The sequence below is a fragment of the Opisthocomus hoazin genome, chromosome 32 (genome assembly GCF_030867145.1).
Source record: "Opisthocomus hoazin isolate bOpiHoa1 chromosome 32, bOpiHoa1.hap1, whole genome shotgun sequence".
NCBI lineage: Eukaryota > Metazoa > Chordata > Aves > Opisthocomiformes > Opisthocomidae > Opisthocomus > Opisthocomus hoazin.
Window position 1 is genome coordinate 3,326,767 of NC_134445.1, and position 16,398 is coordinate 3,343,164.

General features: G+C 41.4%; 1 protein-coding gene across 1 annotated transcript in view; it reads left to right on the forward strand.

The window, feature by feature from the left end:
- Positions 1–16,341, forward strand: part of LARP4 (La ribonucleoprotein 4) — a 23,824-nt gene extending 7,483 nt beyond the window's left edge. Inside the window, 15 exon segments of the mRNA XM_075445735.1 lie at positions 314–389; positions 937–1,073; positions 1,847–1,950; positions 2,992–3,102; positions 3,489–3,542; positions 4,201–4,410; positions 4,929–5,032; positions 8,678–8,911; positions 9,711–9,759; positions 9,960–10,118; positions 10,683–10,804; positions 11,079–11,247; positions 11,469–11,697; positions 11,700–11,821; positions 11,824–16,341. Coding sequence (XP_075301850.1) covers positions 314–389; positions 937–1,073; positions 1,847–1,950; positions 2,992–3,102; positions 3,489–3,542; positions 4,201–4,410; positions 4,929–5,032; positions 8,678–8,911; positions 9,711–9,759; positions 9,960–10,118; positions 10,683–10,804; positions 11,079–11,247; positions 11,469–11,697; positions 11,700–11,821; positions 11,824–11,958 — 2,015 coding nt within the window. The 3' untranslated portion in view covers positions 11,959–16,341.
- The last annotated feature ends 57 nt before the right edge of the window (positions 16,342–16,398 follow it).

A 16,398-nucleotide genomic window follows, 5' to 3' on the forward strand; every position in this document is an offset into this window, starting at 1 on the left:
CTGTCATCCTCTGAAGTCTGCCGCGGTTATGATGTGACTTATAAATCCTGAGTAGGAACTTTGAAATGTTCCCCTGGGTGCGTGTCCAAGAAGATCCAAGCCAGCCTTAGCGCTTGGTCAAGTAGGTGGAAACTGTGGGATCTAAGGCGTTTTGAGAATGTGTAGTACGGTAGTCTTTAAGTGTGTCGCAGATGACCTTTCCCTCTTGGTCTTATCCAGAAGGATTCATTCTTTTATTGTGCAGCTAAACGTCTTCTTGCATTGCATTCTTACTGTGGAACTGAGCTCTGATGGTGCGTGTGGTAACTTCTAGGTGAAGGCGGCTCCACTGTGTCCACAGAAGACATTAGAGAATGTTTGAAAAAGCAACTTGAATTCTGCTTCTCACGGTACAGTACAGTTCATTCAACTTTGTGTAAACCCTTTGTTAGAATAATTGGCAATTTTTTCACGTTTTTGGCTAGACATGTGCTGTCATCTTCATAAAAATGTTAACTGTGAGTGAGAGGATTGCTTGCGATAAGAAACAAGACTTGCTAAAACGCCGTGGAGACCCTGTGGTACCTTGCAGCTGTTTTTCAGTCCTGTCCATGCATCCTTGTCCTTATGTGAGAATTGAGAGTGACTTCTGTGCTTCACAGTTGCAAGATGTTGAGATAATTCAGCTGTGTACTACCAGAAGAGATCTTTTTGGCAAGATCCTTTTCACAGACTAACATGTAGAGCACCGCAGCTTTCATTACGTTTTTTAATTATCTTCTGCTATGTGTTGATCTGCTAAGATTTTTTCCAGGAGAGAAAACCTGAGTACATGTTGGCTGGAGTTAGCTGTGAATGGTATTGGTGAATACTTAAGCCTATAGTTATCCTGTTGTTTGAGGCTTCCGTAGATAAAGTTCAGGATTTTTATAAAAGAGTGAACTTCTGTCTTTTTAGTGAGAATCTTTCAAAGGATCTCTACTTGATGTCTCAAATGGATAGCGATCAGTTTGTTCCAATATGGACGATTGCCAACATGGAAGGTATTAAGAAGCTGACAACTGATATGGACCTTATTCTTGAAGTTTTGAGATGTAAGTCTGGGTGTTTGGTGTCTGTGTTAGTAGCACAAAGAATCCTTCCTTGCTTTAGAGAAATGTAGAAGTCTCTTGGCTGGTTATGGCATATTGTTCTGGTAAATGGTGATGGGAACCTTGGTCTGCAGAGACGTTTGAATAAGTGGCTCTTCCAGACTGCTGAATTCTAGTTATGCTTTATAATAAACTGCCTAAATGTGCCCTCGTAAGAGGCCACCCTAAGATACTGGTAGCAGTGAAAGTCTTACTTGGGGAGTAAACCTAGTCCTCTGATTCAGTGCAAAAGTTTACTAGAAATTATAAAACTAGGAAAAGCTTATAAGAAAAAGTTAGCTAGAATTCTTCTGACTTACTGTGCTGATTCTGCACACTGCTTCTAGTGGAGACAGTTGTATATGAATGTTTTAGGTCTTTATTCTGACTGGATTTCCCTACGCTTATTTGAACTTTTCATATTAGGGGTGTGTCTAGGAATGTTTTTAAATCCTCTTACTTGAATTTGAGCTAGGAGTGAGCTGAATTTGGGACTGAGCTTTTTAGATACCTGAGCTGTAGATGGAGGCAACATCAGAGAAACAGCTAAAACATGCTGAAGGTCTAACAGACTATAGCTGATAGAACAGTCCTTCGCTTGAATTCAGGAAATCTGGTTTCTTAAGCCGTCCATTGTAGTTCTTTGTTACAAGTTGGATAATGGAGTCGAGTGTTACTGAGGTGTTTTGCAGTGCACAATGTCCAATATTGAGCCAACTTTTATGTTTTCATTTTAGCTTCTCCTATGGTACAAGTGGATGAGAGAGGGGAGAAAGTTAGACCAAACCACAAACGATGTATTATCATTCTCCGCGAGATCCCTGAAACAACACCTATAGAGGTAAATAAATAAAAAAGAAAGAAAGAATAGCCTGTTGATGTTCTTGGAAGGTATCTTCAACAGTGCCTCAAACAGCAACAGGAAATGTTGCTTAAAAGGTCAGCTGGTACTTAATTTGGTTAAACATAGATATTCTTCTTGTAACCCACAAGTCATTTTTTCTCCCTGGATGTATTGTCAAAAAAGCCAAAACAAAAACTTGTGGTCATTGTTGTCCTTTCCCATTATTTACTAGTATATTAAAATGCTCCTAAGTATACTTTTTTCCACGAAAAATTGAGCTAGTTTGGCTCTTCTGGAAGGAAGTTTGAACTGGTCACTTTTCAGATCCAAAAATAAAATCAGTCCAGGGCATAGCTTGGAATTCAGGCTGAATTTTTGTCACAGCAGTAACTTTACTTGAAGTCAGACAGTTGTTTTGGCAGTGAAAATGTTACTAAACATTTCTCATTCATTGTGTCCCAGTGTGAGCTGAGCTCATTATGTTCAGAGAAGGGAGGATAATAAAATTCCTACTGATATTTGGCTAACAGAATGATTTAGTTCTTTTTTTTTTTTTTTAAAAGTTGTAACACAGAGTGTTTGTCTGCTAGCATTTTTAATTAGTTCTTTTAATGCAAGTACTGAACACCTGCTTTGCCCTCTCTTTAAAATCTGATTATTGCAAAGCTGTCAGGCTGCCTTGATTTAGAAATATTTCTTAGAATCGTTTTTGTCTAGCTGAATCTCCTGATCTAAAGCCACATTTTTGCTGCCTCTTTCACACACACAAACGTCACCAGTTCTACACCGATCTTGATTTTCTTGCCAGATGGGCCTGCTGCTTTTTGTTTGGGGAGCTCAGTAGGCTGGACTAGTATTCTTGGGTTCAGAAAGAGAGGATTATTTGGGGTGTGTGACCTGTCAAGGGAATAAAAGAACATCCCTGGTCAAGGGAAAACTGCAGCGGAGGAGCTGGAGTGTGAACTTTTGTTGGTATGGTGTTCATTTTACAGCTTAGAGCTAGGTCTCCTTAACTGCCTGACTTCTTCTCTCCCTTAGGAGGTTAAGGCTCTATTTAAAAACGAAAACTGCCCCAAAGTGATAAGCTGTGAGTTTGCTCACAACAACAACTGGTACGTTACATTCCAGTCGGATACAGATGCGCAACAGGTAAGGCTGTCTTCAGCTGTGAAAGACATCTTGGTTTCCTTATTAATACTTCTCCCTTTCAGGAGAATTGCGTACATGCTTCCTGTAGCTAGAAGAAATGTTTATTTACTGATCCCCTTTTTATTGTTTTAAGAAGTTATTGGCAAATTCTGGTTAATAGAGGAAAAAAGTTGAGAGATTGTAGGGTTGTAATTCTTTTGTCGGCCTGTTTCCTCAGTACTCTCCAGCCATAACTGACATCTGGTATCCTGAAGTTGAAATGTAAAGGAATTTACCTGGGCTGACAGGGGAGCACGTTGCTACACATTGATGTTAAGTCACGTAATACCCTTTGAGAGTACAATTTTATCAAGATATTCTAATGTTAATCTTTTTTATATCTGCAGGCGTTTAAATACTTAAGGGAAGAAGTGAAAACCTTTCAGGGCAAGCCAGTAATGGTAAGGCTGCTTTATATGATGTTTCTGTGTGTATTGAATTATGTATTGTTTCTGTTTGAATGATAGTGTGCATTTACAGGGAGCGGGGAACGCCTAAGGAGTCAGCAGAGGGATAGTTCATAACACTTGCTCTGTAGGCTGAGAACTTGAGTGAGGTCATGGGTAGCTTTGAAAAATTACAGTTCAGTGGCTGCTGGTGCACAGCGCTGCTTCCCATGAGGTGTGAAATACATTCCTGTTTCGTCTTCCAGTCTCTGCCTTCCCCAGAATCTGGGTCTGCAGGACTCAGGAGAGGGACTCTTGCCATCGTGACTCTCTAGCTCGCGTTAGCTGCTCTACAAATAAGGCTGAAGCAAGCTGTTAGTACTGTGAGAGTAACTGTCAGAATTGGAGCCTGGACGGTTACCGCTGTAGAAAGCAGGGTTTATCTTAAAGTGAACAGATTCTCTAGCTAAAGCAGTGTGTGTGCCCTTCCCTTCAGCACGCTGTAAGAATGTCTTCTGTATTGGTTTTTATCAGAGTTTTTATTTGTAAGCAGTAATCAACCTACTTCCTCTGCACATCCCTTTGTTATAATTTCAGTAGGTGAGAAAGATTGCACATTCTGCTTCTCCTTTTCTCCCAGCTAATCTATGTGATATGATTTGATATCTTGCAGGCAAGGATAAAAGCCATCAACACATTTTTTGCTAAGAATGGTTACCGGGTCGTGGATTCCAGTGTCTATACTCAGCCAGTTCAGACACAAGCACAGTTTGCCTCACCACTGTTTATGCAGCCTGTATATAGTCCTCAGCAGTACTCTATTTACAGCATTGTGCCTCAGACGTGGTCTCCAAATCCTGCACCTTACTTTGAAACACCACTGGTGAGTAACAGCTGATGAAAATGAGGGGAGCTAGCCCAAAACATCAGTGGCAGTTGTTACAGTGAACCATTAATTATTGAGGAACAAATCAGTAGGGTTAGTGGGCTTTTCAGCTGTAGAATGCACAGGTTTTCTAGTCAGGTCCCTCTGGTTTGTGATACTTCATGTTACGTCACAGACCTGATAAAGCAAGGCTGTCGGAGAGGCTGCGTGGCTCACCATTGGCTGCCACTTATTTCAAGAAATTTTGGTGTGAAATTCCATTACCTGGTAGCTAGTGTTACTGGAAGACCTTTGTAGCTCTTCCAGGAACCGGAGGGCTCTGATGGTAAAGTAGATTTGCAGGCTGTTGACCTGGTGGGGTTTTCACTTTAGGAGTAAGTTTACAACATGCTAGATACAGTAGCCAAGCATAAAAGTACAAACAGGCTGGATGAATAACTGCCAAAGCTGATCTCATAAAACTGCAACCGTTTTTCTTTTTAGTTCAGCCATTGAGACTGTTCTGTCTGTTGCAGGCCCCCTTTCCTAACGGTGGATTTGTGAATGGCTTTAATACACCAGGATCATATAAAACAAATGCTGCTTCTTTGAGTATAGGTCGCCCATTCCATAGAAATCGGTAAGATAGCTCTGTCAGCTGTTTGCTCTCTGGGAACTTACAGTACTGAGATCCTGACGGGTTACTTGCGCTTGTAAGTGTCTGCTGATCGGATTAGGTTGGTTATTTTGTCTATCCAATATGTGTGATGCTTTTTAACTTGATTTATAAAATAAAATTAAAATCAAGGGGAAGCTTAAGATCCTAAAATAGTGGACATATATGTGCTGGAGAGTGCAAAGGTAACTCCTTTAAAAGCCTCAGAGGGATTTCTGCAGATGGATGAATAACTTCCTCCTAAGGTAATATTTCTAATTGTGTTTGTTATACGCAGATTATAAACTCCTGCAGCACAAACGTAAGCTTTTCCTGTTGTGTGATTAGTCTTGCAGAGAGCCATTCAGTTTATGCAGCTGAGAGTTGCATGGCCTGACTGCTGTATACTAAAACTGCTCGATGCTGAGTCTTACTATAATTTATTTGCTTTATCCCTATAACTGTAAGGACTCAGCTCGGATATAAACACTGGGGAGGAGGAAGCAGCTTTGTATTTGCTAGAACAGTGCTCTGTAAATACAACAGAGTAGTAATCTGTTTGTGTGGGTGGAAATTGTCTTATTTGCAAGCTCTTTCACTGTATTCAGCATGCGGGCTGGTAGCATGGGAATTGCTTTTTATACTGTTTGAGAAATTGGTTGACAACTGCCAGTACCGCGAGTGGTTTTGTGATGCAGTTAAGGTTTGTGGCTGTTGGCAGAAGGTGAATTTCAGAGTTTGGTCTGCGGTGACTCAGCAGAGTCCTGATGCAGGCTGTGAAGCTGGTAGTATGACTCTGCTTAGAAGATGGGGCAGCTGATTCAGGTACAGCTGCTCAGCTCCCAACTGAGAAGGGAGCTTTTTGCCTTAAATTGTGCCCAAACTTCAAGCCTGTAAAGCTCCCAGGTATGTGGGTCCTGTCAGAAGTATGGATGCTGAAACTGTGCGAGAATTGTGTGTACCCAAATATTAACGTCTTGAAATGCCCGCACTTTCACTGCCGCCTTGTAGGCCACATCTGTATGATCGTTAAGCTTTTAAAACTCTTCTGCTTATGTGAAGACTTTAATTTGTAAAACCTGAGTCATTGTGAAGTTACAGCTTTAGGGTCAAGCGTGTACAGGTTCTGCTGGTCTGTCTTGGTTGTCTTATCTTTCCTGCCGATCTCACTCAGCCTTTGTGCTAGTACGAAGCTCTGTTTTTGCGGTAATATATCTTCATATTCTGGAAGCAGGCATTAGTTATGCTTCAGCAGGATTCCTTTGCAAGCAGGAGAGTGCTAAGGTAACAGCGAGGCACAGCCTCGAAGGTTTGGCCCAGTGATGATCAAGTATCGCGCTAAGAGAGAACAGGTCCAACAGTCGATTGTCTGGGCAGCCTGCACTTCATGCTTTTCCTTCTTTTTGCTCTCTCACATCATTTCTCCTTCTCTCTGCTTTTTTTTCTTCCTTATCTTTCCTTGTCTTTTCTGCTTTGCTCTTCTGCCCAGACAAGATTGTGGCCTTCTCAGTGACGGGTAAGATTATGAGATCTGAGGGCTGAATAATGGCTTGAAAATCTTCCATTGTAAGAATGAATTGAACAAAATGGAACAATTAATTTAACTTGCCTCCTCCTCCTTATGGTCTTTGCTGATGGAAAACTTCACCTTATTGGGGCCCTAAAACTGGTTCTTAATGCTTCTTGAAACTGGGAAGTAGGACTTAATCTTTGATCAGCGTATCTTCTCTTGAACTGCAGAAGAGTTTCTTCGGAGAGCTCCATCCAGCTTTTGGATTTCTGTCCTGGCTCGCTAAACTTGATTTGTTTTGTCATATAGTTTGTTAATAGTTAAGTGTTGGATGTTTCTCTGTGGCTAAACGTTTGTTTAAGCCCATCATATTTATTTTGCCCTGATTTGTTGCAACATTCTTGTGGGGAAGGAAGATTGAGTCTTTGTAACAGAGAATCCTCAGTGCTAATATCGGTTAAATTGATGTTTTTATTTTCAGCTATCTAAAAGGTAACTTAAAATGTCTTTGGTAAAGCAGATTAATTTGACCATTCAAAACTGGGCTATTAAAAGGTGATTTTTGTTCTGCTTCCTGGTTACATGTGAAATGTTGCAAAACTTCCAGCTGTTAATTACAGGGCTACGGAGAAGTCTGTCAGGTAGTGGTGGAGTTGAGGGTGTTTTGGTTTGGTTTTTTTTAAATGTCATAGGACAGCAGCTGAGCAGAGGGAGGAATCTGCTGCCGCTACAGCCACATCACTTACTGCTGTTCTGGTTTAGTGCTAACAAATGATAATTTGTCATGCATTGAACTCTCCTATGTTTTATTTTCTTTTCCTCCCAACTTAAATTCTCTGGCCAAGTGGGACGGAACAAGTTTGTTGGTGGAAGGAAGGAAACTACCTCTTTGTTAGGCAGGCTGGGGTCCGGGGCATCCACAGCGTGCCTTCCCATATTCGCTTAGCATAGAGAAACCAAAAGCTGCATGATTTATGGTCTGTTGGAAGAAAGGACCCTTCTTCAGGCTGCTCTTTGACTGCTCTGTAAGAGTAGTCAAGTTAACTTCTTCTCCCGGATAGGAATCATGCTTTGGCTGGCAGTGGGAGAATTTCCTCTGATTGCATGGAATGTTATCATGAGTTTGCTTAAAAACAATAAGCGTGCAAAATCCTCCTTCTGTCCTTAAATTATGAGATGTGTAGGGTTGACCAGAGGAGAAAGATAGAGTTTAAGTTCCTTGCCTTTCTTGCTGAAACTGGTTGGTGCTGCGTGGAAAAGACAGCGAGGTGCAGAAGTGGAAAATAGTCTAAGGCACCTGAATGCTGCTCCAGAAAACTGTTCCGTGTTATGGTAGGTCAGAGTTCTTCTGGGTAATTCTGTGTTTAAGACCCTGAGCCTTAACTTGCAGAAACACTGAGCGTGCACAGAGGAAATGCAGCTTTAATGCTGAATAATCAGTAACTGGGGTATTGTGAACTGCAGAGTCAGTGTTGTGGGTGTTTGATAACAGGAACAGTGAGGCTAAGATCCTGGCTTTTTGAGCTCTTGGGGAAGAAGGCTAGGGTAGCTGAGAGCCTAACCTCCCCTGTTCTCTCCAGCCTACTTAGTCGTCATCTGTTCCTGGCTTCTTGTTTCAGTTCAGGTTTTTTTTGCTTGTGGCCAGAGCAGTTTGTTCCTCAGGCCTGGCTGAGCTCTCCAGGTCACTTTCCCATACTCTGTGCCTGCGCTGCAGGCTCAAACCAATGAAGAATCCATCCCTGGGTTCTTCTGGCTTTTCTACCGCTCCTAGGTTTGGGGAGGTTTTTTGCTGGTTGGAGTTTTGTTTCTTTTTTTGGGGGAGGGGGGTATTTTCCCCCCCTTTGGTATCTGCTGAGCAGTGATCTTAATGTTTTCTTCAAATGACAACACTTGACAGGAGGGGAGGTTGCAAGGAAACTTAACAAAAGGAACAGATGGAGGTAAGGAAGAACAATTTCTTTGTTCTTGACAAATGTGCGAAGGAAACAACTTCTCTAATGGAGTTCCAGTACTTACTGATCCCCTCCTTTCTTGTCAGCTGCAAATTAGCTGGCTGGTGGTAGTTTTGCGTCTTGCTCTCTAAACTCTGGGTTACAGAGCTGCTGCTCTGTGTCCCGCAGTGTGAAGCCTCACTTCCGATCATCCAGCAGCTCGGAACATGCTGTGGAGGGTCCAGCTGCCGTCAGTCCCATGCCAATGGGGGATGGACCACTGAACAGAACCAACTCAAGGAATTTTGTTATGGAGCGACATAACAGTACGTTAACTGGGCACCAAGACCAAGGTTATTCCCAGAAGGATTCTCCTGCCGCACAGATGGAGCAGAATGGCGATTATGGCATTGGCAGGGGCAGGTAACGAACTATGTGTACTGCTTTTTGCTGTAGCATAACAATGCGTCTGGGACACGGCGTGGGAGGATCAAATGACTTGTGTGAGCCAAGGACCATCAACCGTTGGCACAATATATATTTCTGTAAAGAGTGACCAGGAGAAAACTGATGTTTAAATAAACCAGGTGTGATAAATGCTTAACTGGGAGCATGAATGCTTCCTGCTTGGCTGCTCAGCTATTGGTTATTCTGACAAACACCTTGCAGTAAGATAGTGAGGTGTGTGTATTTCAAAATAACTGCCTGATTTGTCCCCAGAACTAGAGCGGTTGCTGAAGTTGGTATTTGTATTGCTGTAAATAAGAAGCAAATCCTCGGTTGGGGAATTTGATGCTTCTAAACATTGCAAGATCAACTGGTTTTGTCTCTTCTCTGTCAATTCAGGGTTTAGACACTTAAAAATAAGTGATCAAGACACACACATGAGAAATCAGATGAATAAGTTTATTACTATAAAATGATAGGATAATATTCTGTACTATTATAGTCTAATTTGTCACCGTGACTGTGCTTGTTCAGATACAGTGCTCTAGGGTACCTCCTCCACAGGGAGAGAAAAGAGAAGTTGTTTCCTATATTGGCTGTGTTCCAAGAGTGTAAGAGCTTTGACCCCTCCTGCAGATGGAGAACATCCCAGAACTGTATCTTGAGAACCATCAGTAGGCTGCTGTAAATCCCCTGCCACAGGCTCCCCTTTGTGTAGATGAGTGCGCACTTCAGCTAGATGAATGCACTTACTGACTTTTTTTTGCCTTTAAAGGAGGAACGTTTTCAGAGGTCGGAGAAGGCGAGAAGATGAGCGGGTTTCAGTAAGTTCCACTTCCCTTATTGCGAGGAGTTGCACAAAGCGCGATGTGTTGGCTTTGCGTTTATTGGTGGAGTGGTATAGTCCTTAAATTCTCAGATTATATTGTGGGCATTTGGTGTTTCTAGGAAAATCCCTGACACTTGCTCAGTGCTTTTAATGCTGGGTGTTATGGCTCTATTAACTGGGATTTTGCTTCTCTAGAGACCTCAGCCTTCAGCAGAAACAAAGACTCAGACACCAAAGTTTGACTTGCTAGCATCAAATTTCCCACCTTTGCCTGGCAGCACAGCAAAAATACCGGGAGAGCCTGTGCTGGAGAGCAGAATGTCCGATGTCGTTAAAGGAGTCTGCAAAGAAAAGGTACTGGCACGCACACAGTACTGTGTATAAGCTGTGGCCCTTCTCCCCTGCTTCAAGAATCCGTTTATGCTGGAGTTGCATGTTAGAATGCTTTAAGCCTGAACATCCTACTATGTTTGTTAGTACGTTAGTGCATTTTCTGTCCTTCTGCTCCTGGATTTCTTTGCCTTTTTGTGGGTATTTAGGTGAAGCTTCGTAATCACACTGTTATAAGCTCGATAGTGTCCTGGAATAAAGCAGGGAAATGAATGTTGGTTGTTGAAGCAGCAACAGTTTGTGCGTAGTGTAGGCAAGAGCTGTTTCCAGATGAGTCTGTTGTTTGAGCTGGTGGGACTAGGCATTGATATTCTGGGTGCTACAGCCTTCCCGTTTTATCCACTATTTGTTTTGCCTGTATAAAGGGTGATTCCTTTAGAGGCGATGCACCAGAAGTAGAATTCCTATAATCAGGGCTTGAGCAGCCTTTGGAAATATCCCACTTTTCAGATGTCTTGAACTGGCATGTTGAGGAGCAATTTAAGCACATCTGCGATCTTTCCATGTTTTGCAACTTATTCTGTGCAGGAAAGCAAAGATTTGCTGCCCAGCTGTCCGGCTCCCGCTCAGGAAGAACAGACTCACACCAGTGTCCAGCAGCCTGTGACAAGTGTGAGTTCTCCGAGTCAGACTGAAGCTGTGGTGTTAAGGTATGCAGAATGCGTGAATCGAGAATATTGAAATTTGTATGTTCTGGCAAAGCCTCCAGCTGGTGTCCATCAAGGTGGCAATAATGTTTGTTGTTTCTTCTCCATCTGTGGTAGGCAGCTGCTCTAGAGGCCACTAGATGGAAATAACAAATCTTGGCTCTACCATCCTGTTCTGCAAAAAATGCAGTTGGGACTTGACAGAAAGAAAATACTTTCTTGAACATTAATTTCTGTGTTAGTAGGTTTTAATGTTAAATTGTTCTTGATTTAACAGCACAGTTCAGCCAGACAGCAAACCAGAAGAAGTGTCTGTTCAGAAAGATGTTACAAGCCACGCTTCCCCACCCGTGTCTGTCTCTCCTGTCAGTGCTGTGAAGCCACCAAGGACAAACACCACTTCACCTTCTACTACCGCGAGTGCAGCTCCTGCTTTGTCAATGCAGGTAAGGCCTGGAGCAGAGGGTGAGTGGGGAGCATGGGGAGCTTTCTCTTGGACGGGCTGATGTAGCTCCTGGGAGCTTCTCTGGTGCGCTTTGCCAGAGCTGTGGTGTAATCGCTCGCTGTACATGTGGTTGCTGTTGTGCCATGACATTGTGGTAGTCTGGAAGAGCATAGGATGGTTTTTCCGGTGTGTAAACCTCGCTCTTCTCCCTTGGTCCCAAAGGAGCCACGCAAGCTGAGTTATGCTGAAGTTTGCCAGAAGCCCCCAAAGGAGCCTCCTCCAGTTCCTGTTCAGCCTCTGAGGGAACATCGCACCAACATAGTTCCCCCTGCCAAAAATGAAGAAAATGGCACACCTGAGAAAGCTTCGGAGAAGGCTCCTGACAAGGTTGAAGGTCGAATGAAGGATTATTCCGGGTTCCGAGGCAACGGGCCTCCCAGAGGAGCTGCTGGGAAAATCAGGGAACAGAGGCGCCAGTTTGGACGCAGATCATCGCCTCAGGGAGCACCTCGACGTATTGGCAAGGAGCAGTATGTGCCACCCCGGTCACCAAAGTAACACTTGTCCAGCCAATTATTCTCTATTTAATTTGAGCTGTGGACTAAGAAGCAGCGAAGGAGACTGTGAGGAAGAAGTATTCATGAAGGGGAATACTGAACTGGAGCGTGGCTTGTGTGGAGAAGTTGTGGAGGGTCCCAAAATTCATCTCTAAAAGTGATTTCACAAATGCTGGAGGATTCCAATCAATATAAATATAGAGATTATAATTTTTGTATTTTTGTTTTTAATTTGCAGAGGGTTTCCTGCTTGAAATCAGTTTTGGGGTTGTGAAACTAGCATTTTGACAAAGTGAAAGGATATGAATTGACAAATTAACCTGTCCCTCGGTGTAGGAGGAAAAGGATAAGAGAATATTATTTTTGAAAAATGAGCATTTCTGTAAAATTAGAACTTTTTTTAACCTATTTAACATTTGGCTTGTCGGATGATGTGTCTGCCGTTGATGGCCTTGCATTGCAGAGCACATCTGCAGCTGAAGTGCTTGGCCGGCGTGTGAGTGGAATGAGTGCAGCCAGATACTGTTGTCATGACTTAGTCACTGATGATAAAAACTGAATGTACTACTGTAGTAAACTTTGTGTTTCCAGCTTGAAGTATAGTCTCTTGACCTTACTAATAATTCATTCAGCAAGCTTTTTAAACGATAATTTTTACAGGATACTGGATTGTAGATCAGAGCACATGGACAGCAAAAATTGTCTTCTAGACGCAATTGGGAGGAGGCGGAAGGGAGCACGTCAGAATTTTTAGTTTGCCCTTTTTCCTCACCTCCTTTTGAGGGCAACTTCTTAGGTTTGGGTGGTTTATTTTTCCTTGCTTGTTACTTTCTCTAATCTCTTTATTACAGACTTTTGTGCATTTATCTTGATATGTTTTCCTGAGGTAGGCCCAGCATAGGATTGATGGGTGGCTACGCACCACTTGATGTTAGCTTCGCAAGTGAAGAGCCTGGAATTCTGCCATGCAGGGGGGAACTCTGGGCATGGAGTTCTGCGCACCTCACCAGAGATGGCTAGCGAACCAGAGACGTGGCTGGGTTGTCTGTATACTGACCTATCTTTGTGTTGTGGAGTAGGGTATTGGATGCTGTATACTAGAAATCAGGGTTTATATCTACTGGGAACTCACCGTTTACAGCTGATGTAGTGGCAACTGACTCTTTTTAACTGTTTAGAGTGGAACTAAAGGTAAAGAGTTAAACAAAACCCCTCATGTTCAGAGAAGCTGCTTGAAAGGTAGCATCTTGTCTAGCTGTATGCTGACTATATCTACAACACTATTGTGTAGTAAGTGGTTAAGTTTAAAGGTGATCACCATAATGGCCGAAATAGGAAAATTCAGCGCGTTAATCTGCCAAAATCAGCATGCCAGGGTTCAAAGTTCTGTATAAAGTGTTAGGGAAAAGTAGCTTCCAGCAGTAAGAATCACACCTTTTTTTTTCCTTTTTTAGTGAATAGCAAGTGTACAAATTAAAAGTCGTAAGTTGTGAACACTGGAAAACTCATTTGTGATATATACCGTAAACATCTTAGTAATATATGCTAGTGTTGCCATTAGACTGAATGTAAGTGGCAGTTAAAATAACTGTGAAAATTTTCATCTTCTGATTTCTTAGCCAGATAACCGTTGGCGACTTCTTACTCAGTAGGCATTCTCTATCAACTGCTTTGAGAACACTCATATCTATTTTTATAAATATATATGTAAAGCCAGAGTTGTCATTTCTCTAACTTATTATTCAGCTTGGCAATTGATTTGATTCATAACACAATATAATGTATTTATGCAGTTAATGTTCATTTCTACGCATGTTATATATATATACATATATATATAAAAAAAACCAACCAAAATCATTATTCACTTTTAAACTACCTGTACTGGGTTTGGGAGTGTTTTTTTTTAATTTAGTAAAAATGTCGATCATGTCTACAGTTTAGGGATGCTTACAGAACCCTTCTCCATTTATTTCTGTAATGCTACATTTGTTGGAATTATAGAGAAGTTTTAAATGTTTAAAAGTGTTAAAGTTCTGAAATGCGATGAATTCAAAGTTAATTTTTAATAATTTTAAAGGTTATAAACAATTACTGCAGTCAAACTGGAAAAAACGAACCTGTGTGATAGTCACAGATGTTTAGGATAGATGCGTGCTGTCACTGCAAAGCTGAGTAAGTGTCGGGATGCCAGTAGCTGCCGCGAGCCGTTTGCTGCTCAGAGGAAGCATTATTGGGGAAGAAGCTCGTGCAGATGTTGATCTCTGGGCTCCGTGGTAAAGGCAGCGTGCTAATTGCGATCCACGCAGGCATCCGCTTTCAGTGCAGTGCTTAGAATAACCTCGTAGTGCTGAAAGTATCTGAATTTTTAACAGTTGTGAAATGTAACTTCTTCATTTATTAGATGTGGGCAAAAAATTAGCTGCAGTTCAATCTTTCTTGTAAGGTGATTGGAAAAACTTGACCATGGAAAGGATGCTTTGTATGTCCTGGGTGTGCGTTTTCCAGCAGCAGATTATGGCTCTTGTACAGTGTATGCAAATAAGTCTGTAAACCTGTTGGCTTTTCCCGGCATATTCAAACTTTTATCAGATTAGGGCGCTCATAATTATTTATTTAATACCTGCGTGCAAGGATTTAACATTAGCATTTCCCTTCTCCCCCCTCCTCCTGCTGCCATTTATAACTGTGGTTTTGGGTTTTTTTTTCCTTTCTGTTCTTTTGTGCGTGGGGAGGGAAATAACCAAGTAAATATAGAGGCTGTGAAAACCATAGTTTTGTGTGCAAGTTCTCCTGCAGTACTTGTATTGCATGGCAAACATATAACTTAGACAGGCTAGCTGCTACATTCCCATCCCTGTGTTAGACTCGGGCAAGCCACCGTGTCTCTACCCACCACGTTTGCCTGTTCTGACAGACTGGGGGAAACGGGGACAAAGCGATCGTTTGGGAGCCAGACTGACTGCTGGTTCAGCTCATTGATTTCGTTTGAGCTGTGTCGTTTCGTCAGCAGAGGTGAAACTGTCCCTCGTTCAACAGCGATGTTCAGTGTGCACTTGAAGCGACAAGTAACAGTTCTCCGTGGTTCCTTCTTGGTAGCTTATCACATGATGTAAAGATGAATTTTCCTACTCTGCTGATATTAAATACCAGAAGGTGCAAATCGCACGTAACTTTCAGTTTTATGAACTGTGACTTGTTTTCAGAATTGTTGACTTTTGTTAGCTACAGAAGTATGCTTCCCCAGTTAGGTTCTTTTCCAAATTATTGTGCATGGAAAAGATTGGGCCACTCTCTTGTACTTCTGCTAGGGAGTGAAAAGAGAAGGAATTGTTTGCATGTGATAGTGAAATTAAAAGTGCAAAAAGTTTTTTTTTCTTTTGATTTCTAAAACTAACTTAGTTTTATAGTATCTTACATTCCTGCTATCTTTGTTTTTTTTTAAAAAAAAAAAAAAGTTAGCCTGGCACAGTATGATGGTGCAGTTTTAGCAGTAGGTTTGAAAAAAAATAAAAAAAAAAAAAAAAGAAAAAAAGTAACCCACTCTATTAACCAGAAGAGAAAGATGATACTGTGGCAGATCAGTAGCAAATAAGTGACTTAATGCTTTACTGTAGTTAAATAGCTATGGCCTTACTACTTTGTCAATATCGGCTTCATTGTCTTGAAAATGTCTGCTATTTTTACTGTTACCCAAGTGAATGTTCACCTGGGGTAAAATATCTGGTATGTACAGATGATATTTTAAATTTGTAAAATGCGCCATTGTATTACAGACGATGCAACAGAAATGCACTTCGGGGGGAAATTGCTTCTGATAAGTTTTTTTGTAAATCCTTGATTACTACAGATATGCAATAGAATTTTTGTTTCTAATTTTGATATTTCCTTCTGAAACATAAGATTGTTGCCATTAATCTGAATGATTTATCATGCTCTTCTTTGTGTGTATATATTACATATAGTCTGAGCTTCCTTTAGGATGGTACATAATTTTGGTTTGTTGTAGTATTTTAGTTGGCTCTTCTCTTAAGTGCCTTTAGCGTAGGCACTTCAAGAGGTTAACCGAGTCTGTTTTTAATGTACAGTTGGGAGGACTTGAAATGGAGTTAAAGCAACTTATTTCTGAAAAATCCATCTGCAAACTAACCTGTAACAACTTTAAAATTTTATATTTAAGAACCAGAGGTTTATTTTTATGGAGCTTCAGTTATGGATACAGTTTCCAAAAATGCAACTTCAAATGTAAACAGACTGTGCATAAATGGTTTTTTGTTCTAATTTTTATAGAATACAAAATATTCAGATAATATATTGAGCTCAAGTTACTACAGACATCTTATTCCTCCCGGATGAATCCAGCTTCCCCTTGGCATTTATGATCTCTCTTCAAAGTGGTAGGGCTTCAGTGAAAGGAGAAAAAAGCAACCTATCTGGCTTCTATACTTTGTCTGTTCTGGTATATTCCTGTTGTCAAAACTGTCCAAAACAAAATTTGTGTAAAGTAGGTTCATGCTTTAAATGTTAAAATGATAATACATGTATTTGTATTTGTTTTTGACATTGCCAAGGTGCTATGGGAAATTGAAATAACA